The following is a 16,561-nucleotide window of genomic DNA, read 5'->3' on the forward strand; positions in this document are numbered from 1 at the left end:
CAAGAAAGTATGTAAAGAGACTTTCTCTGTCCCACCTGCTCCAAATAATTACACAGAAACTTTTATTAATTATGAAACCTTGGCCTTAGCTTAGGTTTGTTCCTAACTGGCTCGTATAACTTGTGTTAACTCATTTATATTAATCTACATTCTGCTACATGTCTTGTGGCTGTTACCTTTCCTCCTGCATGTCCTGCCTTCTCTGCAACTCCTAGTGTCTCCCCACCTCTCTTCTCCCAGAGTCCTCTCTGTCCCTGGGAATCTCACCTAACTTCTTCCTGCCTAGCTATTAACCATTTAACTCTTTATTAAACAAATTATAGCAATATATCTTCACACAGTGTACCAATATCCCACAACAATAATCTTCAGACTGTATGATGTCATAGAGGACATTCTTGAGGTGTTCACTTATACTAGTCAGCTTGAACAAGGACAACATTAACATGTACTGTTTCAGAAAATTACCACAAGTTTGAATGGTATCAGGATTCTGTGGTTCATTGGACATTGACCATTGTTTTCTATTTTGGTTAAAATTATACTTTTACTTGGGTAACGTAACAGGTTTTAGGAAATAGTTGTCAGTTCTAGTACATTTGAGATGGTTAGTTATTTTTATGGAATTCCTGCCCAACCATCTCACAGTGGTCCTAAGAAAAAGCCATCTATAACTTATGCCAACTGGAACTATTTGACATATTCCCATGCATGCAAAGTTCAAAGTTTTGAAGTTGTCATTCTGATCCCATCTTCCCTGCTTCATACTTCTGCCCCCTCCATGTCATATGACTATGGTTCCTAACATCCTTCTACACTTTTAATCACAATACTCTTGCTTCTATTATTATTTATTTCTGGATTTTATGTCCTCTTTTCTTCATCTCAGCTGACTCACTTAAACACTCATTTACAGTTACAAAACCTTCCAGAAGGTCCTTCCAGAAGCTTGGTCTTCCACACTGAGGCCAAGCAAGTGACATTCTGTTTTCCACATTACATAATCTCTGCAATTCATGTATTGAATTGTGCCTGTCCTTTTTCTGGGTTCATCGTCTCTAAGGAGAATGTGCATTCTTGGGTAGCAGAGGGCATTTAACAGAATTCCCAGACCAAAAATGTCACCCAATAAATAGCTACTAACTAACCAACAGAATATTTTGTTTCCTTCATTTTCAATGGCATCTGGGTGACATACCCAGGAGGTACAAATTTAATGAATACATTGGCGAAGCTAATTATTCATGGCAAACAGAATGTGAGCTAAAGTTTGAGTATGGATGGATCTAACAACCATGATGTAGTTTTCATGAGAAAATAACTATATTAGTTAGCAAGTAAAGCAATGTAGTCTCCTTCAGTCTTGGTAGAGTCAAGGTGAAACCCTATAACGGAAGGCCAGTTAGATGTGGTATGAATCTAACACTTATTGAGAACTCAAAAGGACAGGCAGTTGGCAGAGTTACTCATTTATCCTCACGAAGGCCTTCTCCAGTGATTTCTTTGGCCCCGGTTTACAAATCCACTGTCTAATACCATAAGGATATCAGTGACCTCTGAAAGGTCAACCTTTATAGAAAAGAAATATGGAGTTGGTCAAATATGGATCCCTGAGACTTGAAAGCCCATGCTGGCTGGTGCTTATGAAATTCTAAAACTTTCTTTCATACACAAAATCTACTGAACAACTCCAAAAACCAAATATAGTCTAAACTGTTAGAAAAAAATCTGTGTCCTGAAGTCTCATCTGTCCCTCATTCATGCAAATTTGTCAGGGATGCCTTTAAAAACACCACCCAAGGGAAGCTTGAGCGAGCATCTGGAATGCTCTCCCACGTTGGGCCTTCTTTAGAGACAGCTGATGGTGACTACTGCTGTTGAGGACTCAGCTCTTTGCTGCACAATCCCATTGAAGCCTGGCTAGAAATTTCTGTCCAGAGGCAAACATTCATTAGTCAGTACTGGACAGAGTAATTCTGTGGTCTCTCTAGCCTGGTGCAAAATGGAATGTGGGAAAACATGAGAGCTCTTGACCTGGTGTCTTCACTCTTCCCCAGGCCAGGTTTTTCTAGGGCAAAATATTTTTCTCAGGGATCAAGGTAAACACTTGAAGGGAAGGTCATAGACACACACACACACACACACACACACACGTATCCTGCACTCATACTTGGCACCAGAGAGTCCAGTGGAATGGGTGGATCTTCACAATGGGGTATCATAAGAATGTCTTTGTCTTTGGTAAAAAAGCACAGCTGAGTGAACCAGTGCCCTTTTGCATCTAGCTTGGGATTGCTGTTTTTCAAAGTTGAGTTCACCACCCATAGCCTTTTCTTGTCTAATTTCAAGGGCTCGGGAGATACCTAAAATGACCCTCTATACTTACCTGCCAAATCTTCAAGACTATATCAAATGTATAAACCAATCTATGGAACCATTTCTTTCTTCAAGAAGGTAACCATCTCATTCAAAAGAAAAATGCCAAGTTAAAAATAAATCTGAGGTAAATTAATTGACAATGAACTACCATAGTCATTCATTGTGAAACAGTACAGAAGCTTTATAGCAGTGTTTATCAATCATGTATGTAGATAAAATTTTCCATAATGTCTTTGGAAAGTATTCATTCCCTGGGTACAAGTCCAAGTACTTTTGAGTTGGTTTGTGCTGGGTGCATTAGTCTTTACAAAGCCTAGGGATTATCACATAGGGCCACAGATAAAAGACCACCTCTTGGGCAAGTCTGCAAACTTAAGGACAGGGACTTCCTTCATCAAGCCCATCAAGGTCATACCTACAACATCTGAAATAGTGCTTTGGAATGATGGATGTTCAAGAGACGACAGATCTGGAAACCTGGTGTGGACCATGGAAATGTTCAATGTTTATATTAGGAGGGAAAGATGCAATCTGGCTGAAAGATAAAGTTTGAGAAAATACTGGATGCAGTGAATTGGATAGAGTAGAAGCCATATTTGACCATGAAAGGAAAATTCCACAGGAGAAGAGCAGCTTATTTCATAGCTGACTGTTAACATTCAGTGGTAAAAAGATTTGAAAGCTATTCCACATGCTAGAGAAATATGCAGTGGCTTGGAACTGATTCATGATAAAAATCATGAATCAGTACAACAGCAAATAAATAACCAATTTTCATCACTGACCAGATCAAACTTTTCTCAGAATTTCCATTGGTAAATGGTTGACTTAGATGCCAGAGTGACTTTAATTTAAAAGTGTCCCAAATACACGAAGCGCAACCCATGGTATTCATTTGAGAAAAGAGTTATTGTCATATTAGGTACCAAAATTGTTAATAGCATATTGATCACCACACTGGCTCCTGAGGCGGTGAAGTTATGGATTAAACACCACACCTGCTCCCTCTGTAATAGTGTATGGCTATCACATTCGCCTGTCAGCCAACAGGCTTGGAAAAAATGATGCTTGTGGAGATGAAACATATTTTCATATGCAAGTTCTACTTTTACAGAGATTTGACCAAAACCTTTTTTTTTTCTATTAAGTTACAATTTGTAGGAAACAGAGAACTTATTTATGCTATCAACAAAATTTCTCATGATTCCCTATCACCTTGGTTTTGTTGTTGTGGTGGTGGTTGTTTTTTTTTTTAAAAAAGGAAAAAAGAACAAAGAAAAGAAAGAAAGAAAGAAAGAAAGAAAGAAAGAAGAAAGAACGAAAGAAAGAAAGAAAGAAAGAAAGAAAGAAAGAAAGAAAGAAAGAGAGAGAAACCTTCAATGATCCTGGCAGTTGAACATCAAGAAAATAGGGAAAAAGTCATCCAAATAAAAATCATTGTTAGAAAATTTAAGTATAAGGAATATTGCTGATTTCTATTAGACTACAAGTATTTCAAGTGCAGCCTACAGCCAGCATCGTTAACTTTACCCAACCTGTTCTAAGAAAGACATTCAGGAGACTGACGGGCAAGCAGAGGCCATTTGAGGAAGTGATCATGTAAATATGAACTACAGCTGTGTCCATCCTAAGTCACGAGGAGGAACAGCACACGTGTGTGCTAGTGGGCTCAAGAGGGTGGTGCAGGGGCAAAAGTCAACAGCAAAGCAAGGTGTGACTGATAGGGAAACGGGTTCGAGAAGTTAGAAATAAGTGAGTCTCAGGCAACCGCATGACTACAGGAACAAGGAAAGCAAGCTCTCCACCTGTTCTCCACCGCTCAGCTTCTTTCCAGCAAAGTCATTCAGTAACTGAGCTCATTCTTTGACAACATCCACCTGTGAATGTCTGTCCACGTCCTCCAAAAGTGGGCTTGCTCAGGAATAAGACAAAGACCGTGCTAGCAGGCCAAGCACAGGCTCTGGCTCTGAGTAAGTACATGGAAATGCATGCTGAGGGAAGGACAAACTGACTACGGGAATGAACAATAAAATCTTAGATTGGAAATAAGCTTATGTTCCAGAAAGGGCCTGGTGCGAATTAAATTTTACGAAAATTCAATAGTTCATGGCTGGCACCCAAATTTCCCCTTTGCTCGTGAGCCTTTGTAATGTGTGCTATTACCAGATATGCAGGTAGAAATTGGGAGGGGTTAGAATCATCAAATTTGATCAGGAGGGTAATAGATAAAAGAAAATAATAATAAGGTAGGGTTTAGAATAGAGGGAGGCAGGGGCGGGAGAGATTAATTTTGAACAACTCAAGACTCTATAAGGAATGTGCAAATTAGATGTAAAGAGGAAAGGCAGAACCTGACATTAATTGCCTGTGCTGTGCCAGATTCTGTGCTGGGGACTTTCCCTGTATTATCTCATATATCCCTCACTCTAATCTAGCCAGGCATATATTGCAGCCCTATTTAACAAACGGGGAGACTGGAGGCTCTGAGAGTTTCAACACATTACTGAAGCTCACTGAGCTGGCAAGGAATGGAATTGGACCCAAACAGAACCTGTCTGACTTTACAGCCCTCCATGTTGTCCCTGGGTATGATTTGGGTCAAACATATTTGTTCTAAGTAGACAGAACAAACCCAAGTGTTTCCTGTGTTTAACCCTAGAAATGGTCAGTGGGCCAAGGAGCACCGGGACTTATAGACATATAAAAGCACATCCCTGGATGTGAACTTACCTGAATATTTTATCAGAAGGCTGCTCTCCCAACACCAGGTCAAAGCCTCGCTGAAATATTGTGTAAGGCCAAGGCCTAAAAGGAGAAACATTATTCAATTAAAGTCCACTCAGCTACTCTGCTAGGTTCCAAAGACCCAAAGATGAAGAGCACATATTCCTTGCCCTCAAGAAGCTCATACATGTGAGTGCATGTACAACCTTGAACCCAGGAAAGGGACCAAGGACAAAGTTAGTATTAAAAAAATAACTGAATTACCAACAAAGCAGAAATTGATAAGACATGACATTGCTGCTATACACAGTAAGATGGGACTCAGACATAATTTACAATCTTTCTATAGTACATTCATAAAAACCTATGTCTGCCTTACTGAAGACAGATGGGGGACATGATATCTTAAAAAAGTCAAATTCTTTGAAACTAGGCATTTCTGTATTCAAAGCCTGCTCTGCTACTGAGCCAACCGTTTGAGTAAGGCAGATAGTTTGCCTTGTTGACTCAACCTCCTTATTTGCAAAGTAGATGATAGCTAGTTAGATAGATAGATAGATAGATAATAACAACAACTTTACAGACCCTTATGAAAATTTAGCAAATTTTTAAGTCAAGGATCATAGGTCAGAGTCTCCCTACTCAAAATGATGAGGATCCTTAGTGTTTGAGATATTCCAAATGTATCCAAATATTTTTAATGCCGCTCATACAAACTGAAGTAATTAGTTCTTTTCAAGTAACTATCAACTCCTCCCTGCTAGCAAACATCTGGGTACTGCAAGCATTCTAGAAAGTAGAAAAAGATCTCTTTTAAACAATGTGTATCTTTTTACTAGTTTATCCATGGAAACTCCAAATGAACTATTCATTCCAACAAGTCTGAGTAAAGCCTAGAACTTTAGCTAAGTACTGAGCTGTTGTGTACACTAGGTGAACTTATTCTTTCAATTATGGGGCATAATTATGGAATAGTCTCATAATTAATCCAATTACTAAGCTTTTATTTTGGCCATTCCTTGTTTCCTGAGGTCTACAAAAATCAGAGAATATGTTATAATTATTATTTGGGGCTAAATCTAGTATTAGTCATTAATGCTCTGGTTGCCAGTGCAAGGCTTATCATCGGGGAGACAGAATTGAGGGACATGTAAAGGATTCTTCTCGAGTGACACATTGGTAGCTGAACAGCACTGGCATTTAAATGGTAGCAATAGAATAGCTGAAATACTGCAGTGCCCAGGATTGTTCTGCACAGCACAAAATGTCCCCGTGTCTTGCAAGATTTTGAATATGATAAGGCCATTTGTTCAAGTGTTTAAAAACTTTATAAATCTGAGCCCAAATACTAACTCCATTTTTATATAAACACAAGGTAGCCTGTACAGCTTTACTACGTCTCAGGTGCATAGCTATTATGAAGATCGAGGGGAAATTATACATTGTATAATCACTGATTCATCAATACAACAGATATTGGTTTGAGCTTATTTTGTTTTGTTATTTTTTTGAGATAGGGTTTAATGTAGCCTAGGCTGGCCTTAAACTCACTTCATAGCTGAAGGTAACTTCAACATCTTGATCCTCCTGCCTCTGCCTCTGAAATGTCAGAATTACTGAAGTATACCATTATACTTAAATGCAATACAGCATATCTTCATCAGTCTCCACTGCTTTTATTATAAATCACAGATCTATTATGCCTCACACAAAGTAAATTGCATTATGTACAAATATCTGTAGTGGCACTTTTTTGTGCCATAATACAATATTTACATGTTACAAGCAGTTATTATACCACTACAAATGACTTGGCTATTTCTCACTTAATTACCACTGACACATTCTATTTACTTGTGGAATTTTGTATGCACAGCTTGTATTATTTATGAACAGTACAAGAGATCTTTTAAATGGTTGCTATCAGATGGGGTGTTGGGCTAAATCAAATTAGGAACCACCAACTTAACCCAATTAGTTAAACTATGAAAGCTTCAGGAGAGTCCGTGCTCTGCAACAAGAGGAAGTATTGGCTATTAGGCCTATATAAGGGATAAGACAGTACAAATGTGCTAATTTTTATGCTTACTATTTATAAATACTTTCTTCCTAGGATTCAATTTAGAAATCTCCAAGTTTTCAAAAGTATCCAAATACTGTAATGTGAACAGCCCCCTCACCAAAGCAACAACTCCCCCACCAGATGTCATCTATGTGCTTGTTCCTTTCATCATATATGGATACAGAGTAGCATTTGAATTTGCTTTTGTTTGGTTGAACATTAAGTGATGTCTCCTGAGCAATACAAAATATGAATCATTCAGTAAAATATCCAAATTTATGAGAAAATGACTCAACTGATTCTAAACACTAGAACAATTAAAAATAAAGAAAAAGAGACATGCTTATTTCGTCTTTTCTTTGGGGGCAGTATCATCTTCACTTATTATTTTTAATAATTTTAGGTAACACACATTTCACCTTCAAGTTATCTCTAGGTTCAAAACTGTTACAATCTGGGATTGAAGGGATTCTTGGCATGGTTCCTAAGTTGTTTGAAAATACATTTTGAGGAGGCAAATGGCAGGACTGATTTGATTACAATGGGAATACAAATTGCATAGGATCTCTCTATCTCTCTCTCTCTCTCTCTCTCTCTCACTCTCTCTTTCTCTCTCTCTCTCTCTCTCTCTCTCTCTCTCTCTCTCTCTCTCACACACACACACACACACACACAGGTCTATCTTCAAGACACAGGCAATGAATCAGTGAGCTTGGAGACACTTGAGCAGGTATCTGTATGTTTCTCAGTGAAAGTAGAAGAGGCCTCAAACTCTTGACTCATTCAAAAGCAAAAGCAGCTCATACAAGGCGGAGTCAGATATGCAGTATATGGATACACTTCACATGTATGGGCAGGAGGGTAGAGTGTTTGGGACATAGGTTCTGGAGGGAGTCTGACTGATGTGAATTCCAGGACACCGGCAATCCCTATAATGGCCCTGGACAAGTTTCTTAGTCTTTCTGTATTCTTACGTTCTCATCTATGAAATGAGGCCAAAGGCAGTAACTGTGTCTGCCTGGCAAGGTTGCTACGAGGAGGAACTAGTTCATATAATTACATGCTCTGAACAGTGCCTAGCATTGAATGAGTGTCATAGAATCTGTTATTAAATATGTTGAATTTGCTAATTACCTGGATCAAATGTAAATCTTCTAATAAGGAGTGATTTCTCAATATATAGTGCAGGGTTCTCAACAGAACATGTGGATCATGAGCCCACTGGGTGGCATATCAGACATTCTGTATATCAGATATTTATTTACATTACGATTTATAACAGTGGCAAAATTACAGCTCTAAGGCAGCAACAAAATAATTTTATGGATGGGGGTCACCACAACATGAGGAATGATATGAAAGGGTTGCAGTATTAGGAAGGTTGGAAACCACTGTCATATAGGAAGGCGTGTCTTGCCTTAAGGTACAATGTGATGCCAGCACAGGCTATAACTCAGATTGCAGACACATTTGAGTTTGTAGGAGAGGAGACGTTGTGAGCATGGGAAATCCAAGTCCCTGTCCCCGATCCCATACCTAGGGGAGCTAACTACTCAGTATTGACACTAATCACCAAGACACAGGGAAGAGAACATCTTAAAATTGCTAAACATTTCAGGGAGCTGCAGATCTTACTAGCAAAGGAAAAAGAGAAACATTTTTATTTTTTTCCCCATTAATCAGGGATGATCTGCCAAAGATAGGGATTCTAATTTGATTCATTTACCAAATATTTCTGGAGGTCTATTGTGTGTTAAATGTGGTGCTAAGCAAGGGAAATAAAATAAGAAAATTCTTGCCCTTCAAGGAATCTATCTCTGAACAAGCACGTGTTTGTTTAGATAAACGGTAGAAAGTGTTAACAGGGAAGAAGGGTGGAGTTACAGGAAGCAGGCTTCATACTGGCTGAGCCATCCAGAGAAGAGAAGGCTGCATGTTTGGCAAGGCCTGGAATAATGGGGATCTTGGCTTACAGCATTGGGGTGGCTACATCGTGATTCAAGAATAGCAGGAAGTGAAGAGGAAGTAGATATAAAAACCAAAAATACTCTGAAGCTGAAGATCTGGGACCAACCCCAAATGGAAAGGTTTCTGTTGTTAGACCTCCTTGAGGAATTTTGAAAAAGTAAAAATGTGCTGGTCTCAACGCAAGCAAGCCCATCCCAGCTCAGAGCAGAGCTGCCTCTTGAGGCTGGAAGCCAGAGGTACACAGGCTGCTAGAAATGTCCCTCTCCTTTCTTTACTGTTCACACCATGAACTTTGTCTTCCCCGCATTGCTAAAGTACAGAGGGTGGGGATGCCTTCAGCAGCCACAGCTCAAGTCTCCGTATTCTCTGAAGAGCATGTGTTCTCTGTCATTATTGAACTGATAACTATAGAACAATTGCTTGGCATATCCTAGGCCGCTCGATCAGACTGTGGTCCAGGACACAGGCATCTAAGCAGGTTACAAGTCATATTGGTTCTTCAGGGTGAAAGTTGGGAGACTGTGGGCACTGTTAATCAAACCAAACATTTTAACCTCAGTTTCTACTCTTCCGATGCCTCCAGCAGGACTGTGTACTATACCATCTTGGAACCTACAGGGAGTGTCAGACCGCATATGATTCATGACCTGCCATAGAAGGAGCGCTTAATCTCTTGTTTCCTCTTGGCTGTGCAACCATTCTTTGTGCTGCGCTGGGCGATACACCTGCATTGTCTTGGGTCAGGAAAATGGGCAGAATCCAAAGTCAGAATGTAACTTTCTTTTTTAACTTGTTGCATGATTTTTATGCTGACAAATGAAGGCCCTAAAACCTTCCCCTCCCATCTAAGCAGCCTCAGATGGCCTCCATGTAGGCCTGCTCAGGACAACTCTGCAAACTGTCTTAGAGTCATTGCTTCAGACAGGAGCAGAAAGTGAGCCGCCACAGAACTCACTGGAATGGTGGCATGGTAGCCAGAAGGGTATACACGGAAGTACGCAATGCAAAAATATTAGCATCTTTTTGATGCCTTTCTTTTTCTCTTTAGGTATTAGGCAATATCCACAGCCTATTTGCTCTTCTTTCAGCACTGACACCTTCTCAGCTTTCAGCTTCTGTTCACAATTCTATCTCCGCCCTCCCCAGCCCCCTCCCTCCCAGTCCCAAGGATGTGTTGGGCCACAGGTGAGTTGGCTGTGAACTTGACTGGCTGTTTGGCCTTGTTTCTGGTTACTTTGATATTTCCTCTCCTGTGTAAGTAGGATGGAAATGAGTAAGAAGAAACCCTGTATGACCAGTCTGCTATGTGTGGGGACTATTGCACAAAGGGATTAGTGTGGGACCCTTTATATGTCTGAGTGCTGACTCAGATTTTCTATTGAATAGAAACAGGGCACTGGAAGCAGAGATCAAAGCCTTTGCTAGAATATCAGATGATGGACTTTATTGTGAAGGGCATCAAAAGGGAATGGTGGGTAGATTAGAGTCATCATCCAAAGTAATAAAGATAATAATGGTTAATAGCACCCAAAGTATGTATGTGATCCATTATAGCCTCAGGGTCTTTGCAGATACTTTGTACCTAGAATCCTGCCTTTCCCCAAGTTATGTTATGCTTAATTTGTACCATTAGGGAGTACTAACAGTGTTTGAACTAGTAAATAGTGCACCCCAACTGTCATCATTGTGTGCTGTAGATGACTAATACTATACAGTATATTGTATACTATTTATATTTAGATTAAGAACAAGTTCCTAAAATTCAAGGTTTTTTCTTCACAGAATCTAAAACAATAATAAATGTATTAAGGACTCAGATAACATGTCACCCTCACCATCTGTAAAGGTCATGATAGCTGTTATGTCCTTGGTGGCCACCACATCACACAAATGATTGAGTGTTGGACAGACCTGGCCTTAGTCCTGAGTGAGATAGTTATTGAACTGCATGACCTCAATACATCACTGGATTTTCACAACCTTGTCTAAGCATCTACGAAATGTACAGATGTCAGTCACTGGACAATTTCAGAGCCCATTTGAAGTTAGTAGTCATGGATTGATGGTACTAGTCAGCAAGGTCAGCAAATGCAATGGTTGTTGAATTTAGTGAGTGTTAGAATATTTTGATGGAAAAAATAAAATACGTGGATAAAACCTTACCGTATTAGCAAGGAATCGATTTGTGTGGGACACGTTAGTGCTTGGTTGTCAAGAAACACATCTTTTGTACAGCTTATGACACGTAGAATAAATTTTTTTTTTGTTTTTTTTTGTTTTTTTTTTTTTTTGTTTTTCAAGACAGGGTTTCTCTGTGGCTTTGGTTCCTGTCCTGGAACTAACTCTTGTAGACCCGGATGGTCTCGAACTCACAGAGATCCACCTGCCTCTGCCTCCCGAGTGCTGGGATTAAAGGCGTGCGCCACCACCGCCCGGCTACGTAGAATAAACTTAATAGTACTATTTGCGATCCATTATAGTTCACATTTCCATTTGGTGAATAAAGAATGCTTTTCTAATTTCATATATAAAAATAAATTGTGATGATGGTATGATTTATAAACTTGTTATCTTATAACATGTAAATCTCATGGGCTATAAAATTAAATGTTCACGAGACTACAACCATTGTTCAATGTTTATTCACAGGTAAACACATTAATTATTAGTTTTGATATGTAAAATAACATGGTTATCAGTAACTAGCAAAGTAGTTAGGAGCTTGGCTCAGCAGCTAGACTAAGGAGTTTTAGAGCCAGGTTTCATCAACTGTTAACTCCATGACTTTAGAGAGTCCATTACTTCAAATCAGGCCATTCTACCCACCTCTCCACCTCGCTACAGCCATGCCACACCACCTCCCACTTCCTGTCGTCCCTCACAGTCTGGATCTTTGTTCTGGCCAAGGTTTCTATTATTTTTAGTTATCTCAGTATTCACTAAGGTGGTCCTTTCAGTGCTTATGCTGGCTAGTTTTATGTCAACTTGACACAAGCTAGCGTATCAGAGAGGAGGCAGCTTCTATTAAGAAAAATGCCTCTACAAGATTGGGATACAGGCTGTAGAGAATTTTCTTAATTATTAATTGATGAAGAGGGCCCAGCCTATTGCAGGTGATACTACTCCTGGTCTGCTGGTTCTTGTTTCTACAGGAAAGCAGACTGAGGAAGCCATGTTGAGCAAGCCAGTAAGCAGCACCCCTCTGTGGCCTCTGCATCAGCTCCTGCCTCCAGGCTCCAGCCTTGTTTGAGTTTCTGTCCTGACTTCCTTCAATAAAGGAATTATGATGTGGACATTCAAGCCAAAACAAAACGAAACAAACAAACAAGCAAAACAAAACAAAACCCTTTCCTCCCCAAGTTGATTTTGGTCATGGTGTACCATCATAGAAACCTTAACTAGGACAACATTCGAGACACCTCCCCAGTGATCTTGTCTGTTGCCTTTGTTCCCACAATCACATCCTTACTTGTCAATCTCTGAAATCCACCACTGGTTTTGCGTTCAAAAATTCCAGTATCCAATCCTCATCCTTTGCCTTCTTGCCTCATTTCTAACGTCTGACAATATTCTACTGTCCTGATTTAGAGAGTCCTTTCATCCACCATTTCCCTGACCTCCACCCATATCATACCATATACTCTATTTCTATAAACTAAGACTAAATTCTGTCATTAGTTACTGCAACACTTCCTTGTCATGTTGACCTCAGTCCCAACATCCCTACATTGCCTCCACACACTTTTCTGCAACCCTTCAACACTGGTTAAACCCATGATCATGTGGCTCCATTTCAATGTCACACAAGAGAAAGCAGCTGGCAAACATACTGTTGGTTTCATTGTAAATCCCTGCCTGCTAACTTCCAGTGTGCTCTGAATACTTCCCACTGCTCAAGTTACATTAACTTTGTCCATTCAACTTCCCTCTCTCTAGACCACTAGTTAACACTTTCTTTCTCCCTGAACCTCTGACACTTGACCCTTCATCCTCTAGCTAATATCCTCTCTCTATGCAACCGAGCCAAAAATAAAAAAAAGGCACTCAGATTCAAAACTCCCCCCATCACACCCACCCATTGCCCATTCTTTGACTATTGCTTGGCCTCCTGATGATATTGAGGCATAGGAAGTTTATGTTTCTGACTGCCAGGCATATCAGTTCACCCTTGGCATTGTACAGGCAATGGACTTAAGGCAGAAGCCCCAAATGGAGCCTATAATCCAAACTCTCTCCAGGTCCTATGACCTCAAGCAAAGAAAGAACACCACAGAGCCCCCACTGTCTTCTTCTGTACCATTGATATTGATGAATGAAGCATTCATAAATAAATTTCAAATCATTAAGAATCTGGGGTTTAATTTTAATTCAACTTTTTGCAGTAGTTTCCATTCTATATTTTATGTGTGAACATGAATATGCTTTACATAAATTATTTTATTTAAAGATGGAGCAGTGAGAAACTGCCACATCCCTGCCTGAGTGTGACTTGATTGTCTCCTCCATAATAGCGCCTATGTCATCAACCGCACACTGTGAACGGATTTCCTTCAAAGATGTGCAAGTAACTTCCTATAACTCTGGGATAAATAAATTTTAAGTATTATGGTTAAAATTATGGTTGTAAATGTTAAAACGAAATTTTGAATCTTTGCATTGTGTGAATGATGCGTGTGCATGTGTGTGCCCTATGTGAGACCACAGGCACACGTGCGTCACAACACTAATATAGGAATAAGAGGAAATCCTCAGGAGTCGGTCCTCATCTTCCACCTGGATTAAACAAGGTGCCTCTCGTTCACCTGCTCACTGCTGAATGCACAAAACTAGTCCACCCAGAAGCTTCTGGAAAGCTATCTCCCCGTCCTTCTCGTCTCAGAAGCACTGGGATCACAGATGTCCCTGCCATGCATCAGGCATTTGTGTGGACTCTGGGGATCTGAGCTCAGATCACCAAGCTTGCAGAGCAGACACATTGCCCCCTGAGTCGTCTTCCACCCCTTAAAATGAGGTTTTCCCAGAAGACATTTTTGGAAGTATATAAAATGATTTTGAAAATGCAGCACGGAAGAAAATTTACTTTACCCCTTAGATTTTTGGGATCCTGGGATCCAACTTTGATCTCTCCCTCCCCACCAAGGTAGCAATAAACAAAAATATACACATGAACAAAATTAAAATTCACTCTTGGTTTATTTTTGTTCAAAAATAGCAAGTTGGAGAACATAGGAAGTGAGCTCCAACAACACAGAAGACACTACTGCTTTGATTCCTAGCACTTGACTTGCAGGGAGAAATTCGACATGATCTTTGAGTTAAGAAACATCATATAAGGCAGAGGCTAAGTTCTTGTGTCCTCAGATGGGGAAAGTTGGCCTTGAAGTTCTCTTGAATATTTTGGGATTCAGAATTGTTTAAGGCAAAGGGAGAAAAAAATAGTCTTGAATGAGTCAGAAGAGGCTGGTAATACTAGCTGCTATTTATTGAATACTTATCATGTGTCAGGCAAGCACCACACTCAGAGGCATCCATGTAAATCTCACAGCCTCCTACAGAGCAAGCATCTCAGCTGTGTAGCCACTATGCAGAGGCAAGCAGATCTAGTAAGGTTCACTCAGTTGCTCATGGTTGTGTAGATAGATAGTAAGGGGCAGAGGTGAGGGTTATCATGTACCACATGCTCTACTTGCTGCCATGGCTGTTCTCTTCATCCTCACTATCATGAAATGAAAACTACAGGAGAAAATGTATAAACATGGCCTTGGGTCTAAATCCAGGAATGATGAATAACCGTTGGTGTGGCTCTCTAAGTGGAGACCATCCATTTGAGCAGAAGTTGTCTTCAATCCACAGGAACATGCCCATTTTCCTTGGTCTGTCTTTTCTAGGAAAAGGTCAGATGGCACAATAGTATTGCAATCACTTATTTCTCAGGTCCTTTTGAAATATTCTCTCCCCCACATGAACACAGAATCTCCTTTATCTCTACGACACTCAAAAGTGACACTTACCAAAACATTTACCAAACTTTAGGGTACATCAGATTTACCCTGATATAACTGTAAGGATTCCAAATTTTGGGTTCTCTTATTCTACACATCTAGGGTTGGGCCAGATACAATTATTTTGGAAAGTAAAGCAGATGATTCTAAAGTAGGCACTTCAGAGAATTACTGATCTTTCAGCCAACCTTTATATATTGGTGTTTTACAAAATATAACTGCCATTAAAGCAGAAATAATATTGCATCCTGAGAACTCAATGAAACTCATTTATATGATATTGATAATGAATGATACTGAGGAGGAGCGCATATTGAGTTCTTGATTGGTAAACTAAGATATCCCAAATCTTGTTACTGTCATATGTAATATAGATTATTTTTTATAAAAACCTGTCATACATTTTGATTTCTGTAGATCAATATATCCATTAATTCAGTATGTCTTAGTCAGTGTTCATTGCTGTGAAGAGACACCATGACCATGACAATTCTCATTAAGGAAAGCGTTTAATTGGGACTTAGTTATAGTTTCAGAGACCCATTATCAGCATGGCAGGACGCATGGCAGCATGCAGGCAAGCATAGTGCTGGAGGAACTGAGAGTTCTACATCTAGATCTGCAGGCAGCAGGAGGGAGAGAGACATCGGACTTGAACATCTGAAACCCCAATGCCTACTATCCCTTAGTGACACACCTCCTCTAATAAGGCCACACCTCCTGATCCCTGTCAACTATGCCACTGTCTAATGAGCCAAACATTCATATATATATGAGTCTATGGTCCTTGATCAAACCACCACACAGCAGTATACAAAACTGATGTTGTTCTACATGTATGAACACATCCACAAGTGCATTTGTTTACATACAGCCATACAGATGTGACCTAAGTCACACATACAGTCACAGAACTCACATGATTCATATTGCACAGATATGCTATTTCTTGTGGGGCTTGGCGGCTGGATAACTGGTGGGATTTAGAACTGCTGAGCTGTTTTTCTCTTCCCCTCTTGGCAAGTGCTGTAAATAAGAATGCATTAATGCAAAGCATAGCCAGCTAGGTGCAGGCTCTTTGCAGACCACCATCAGGCCTACAGTCATTCAGAAAAGCCACCCTTAAAGGTCTTGCGATATAGCCCCTGCGTTGTCTGGGGCTCTGGAGTAAGACAAACGCTATTCAAATCCAAGGTCTAGATTTGAGAACCTTGGCAGCCACAGTTTGCCAGCCACAGAAACCTGATACAAGTAGAAATTTTGCCCTTCCAGGACTCCCCCATTTTTGTGGACAGATGATAATAGTCAAAAACTATTTCTCAGGGAACTGTAAGAAGATCAAATGAATGAATAAGTAGAAATTTCAGGACAATGCCTGAAGTAGAGCTGTTGTCATTTTCTGAATTAAAGTTTGCTCCCACCTTTT

General features: G+C 39.9%; 1 protein-coding gene across 2 annotated transcripts in view; it reads right to left on the reverse strand.

Moving 5' to 3' along the window:
- Astn1 (astrotactin 1) overlaps positions 1-16,561 on the reverse strand; it is a 330,687-nt gene that overhangs the window by 99,473 nt on the left and 214,653 nt on the right. For both annotated transcript variants that reach the window (XM_057769941.1, XM_057769940.1), the window contains exon 9: positions 5,110-5,184. In XM_057769941.1, coding sequence (XP_057625924.1) covers positions 5,110-5,184 — 75 coding nt within the window. The remainder of the gene's footprint in view (positions 1-5,109; positions 5,185-16,561) is intronic.

The sequence above is a fragment of the Chionomys nivalis genome, chromosome 5, assembly GCF_950005125.1.
Source record: "Chionomys nivalis chromosome 5, mChiNiv1.1, whole genome shotgun sequence".
Taxonomy (NCBI): domain Eukaryota; kingdom Metazoa; phylum Chordata; class Mammalia; order Rodentia; family Cricetidae; genus Chionomys; species Chionomys nivalis.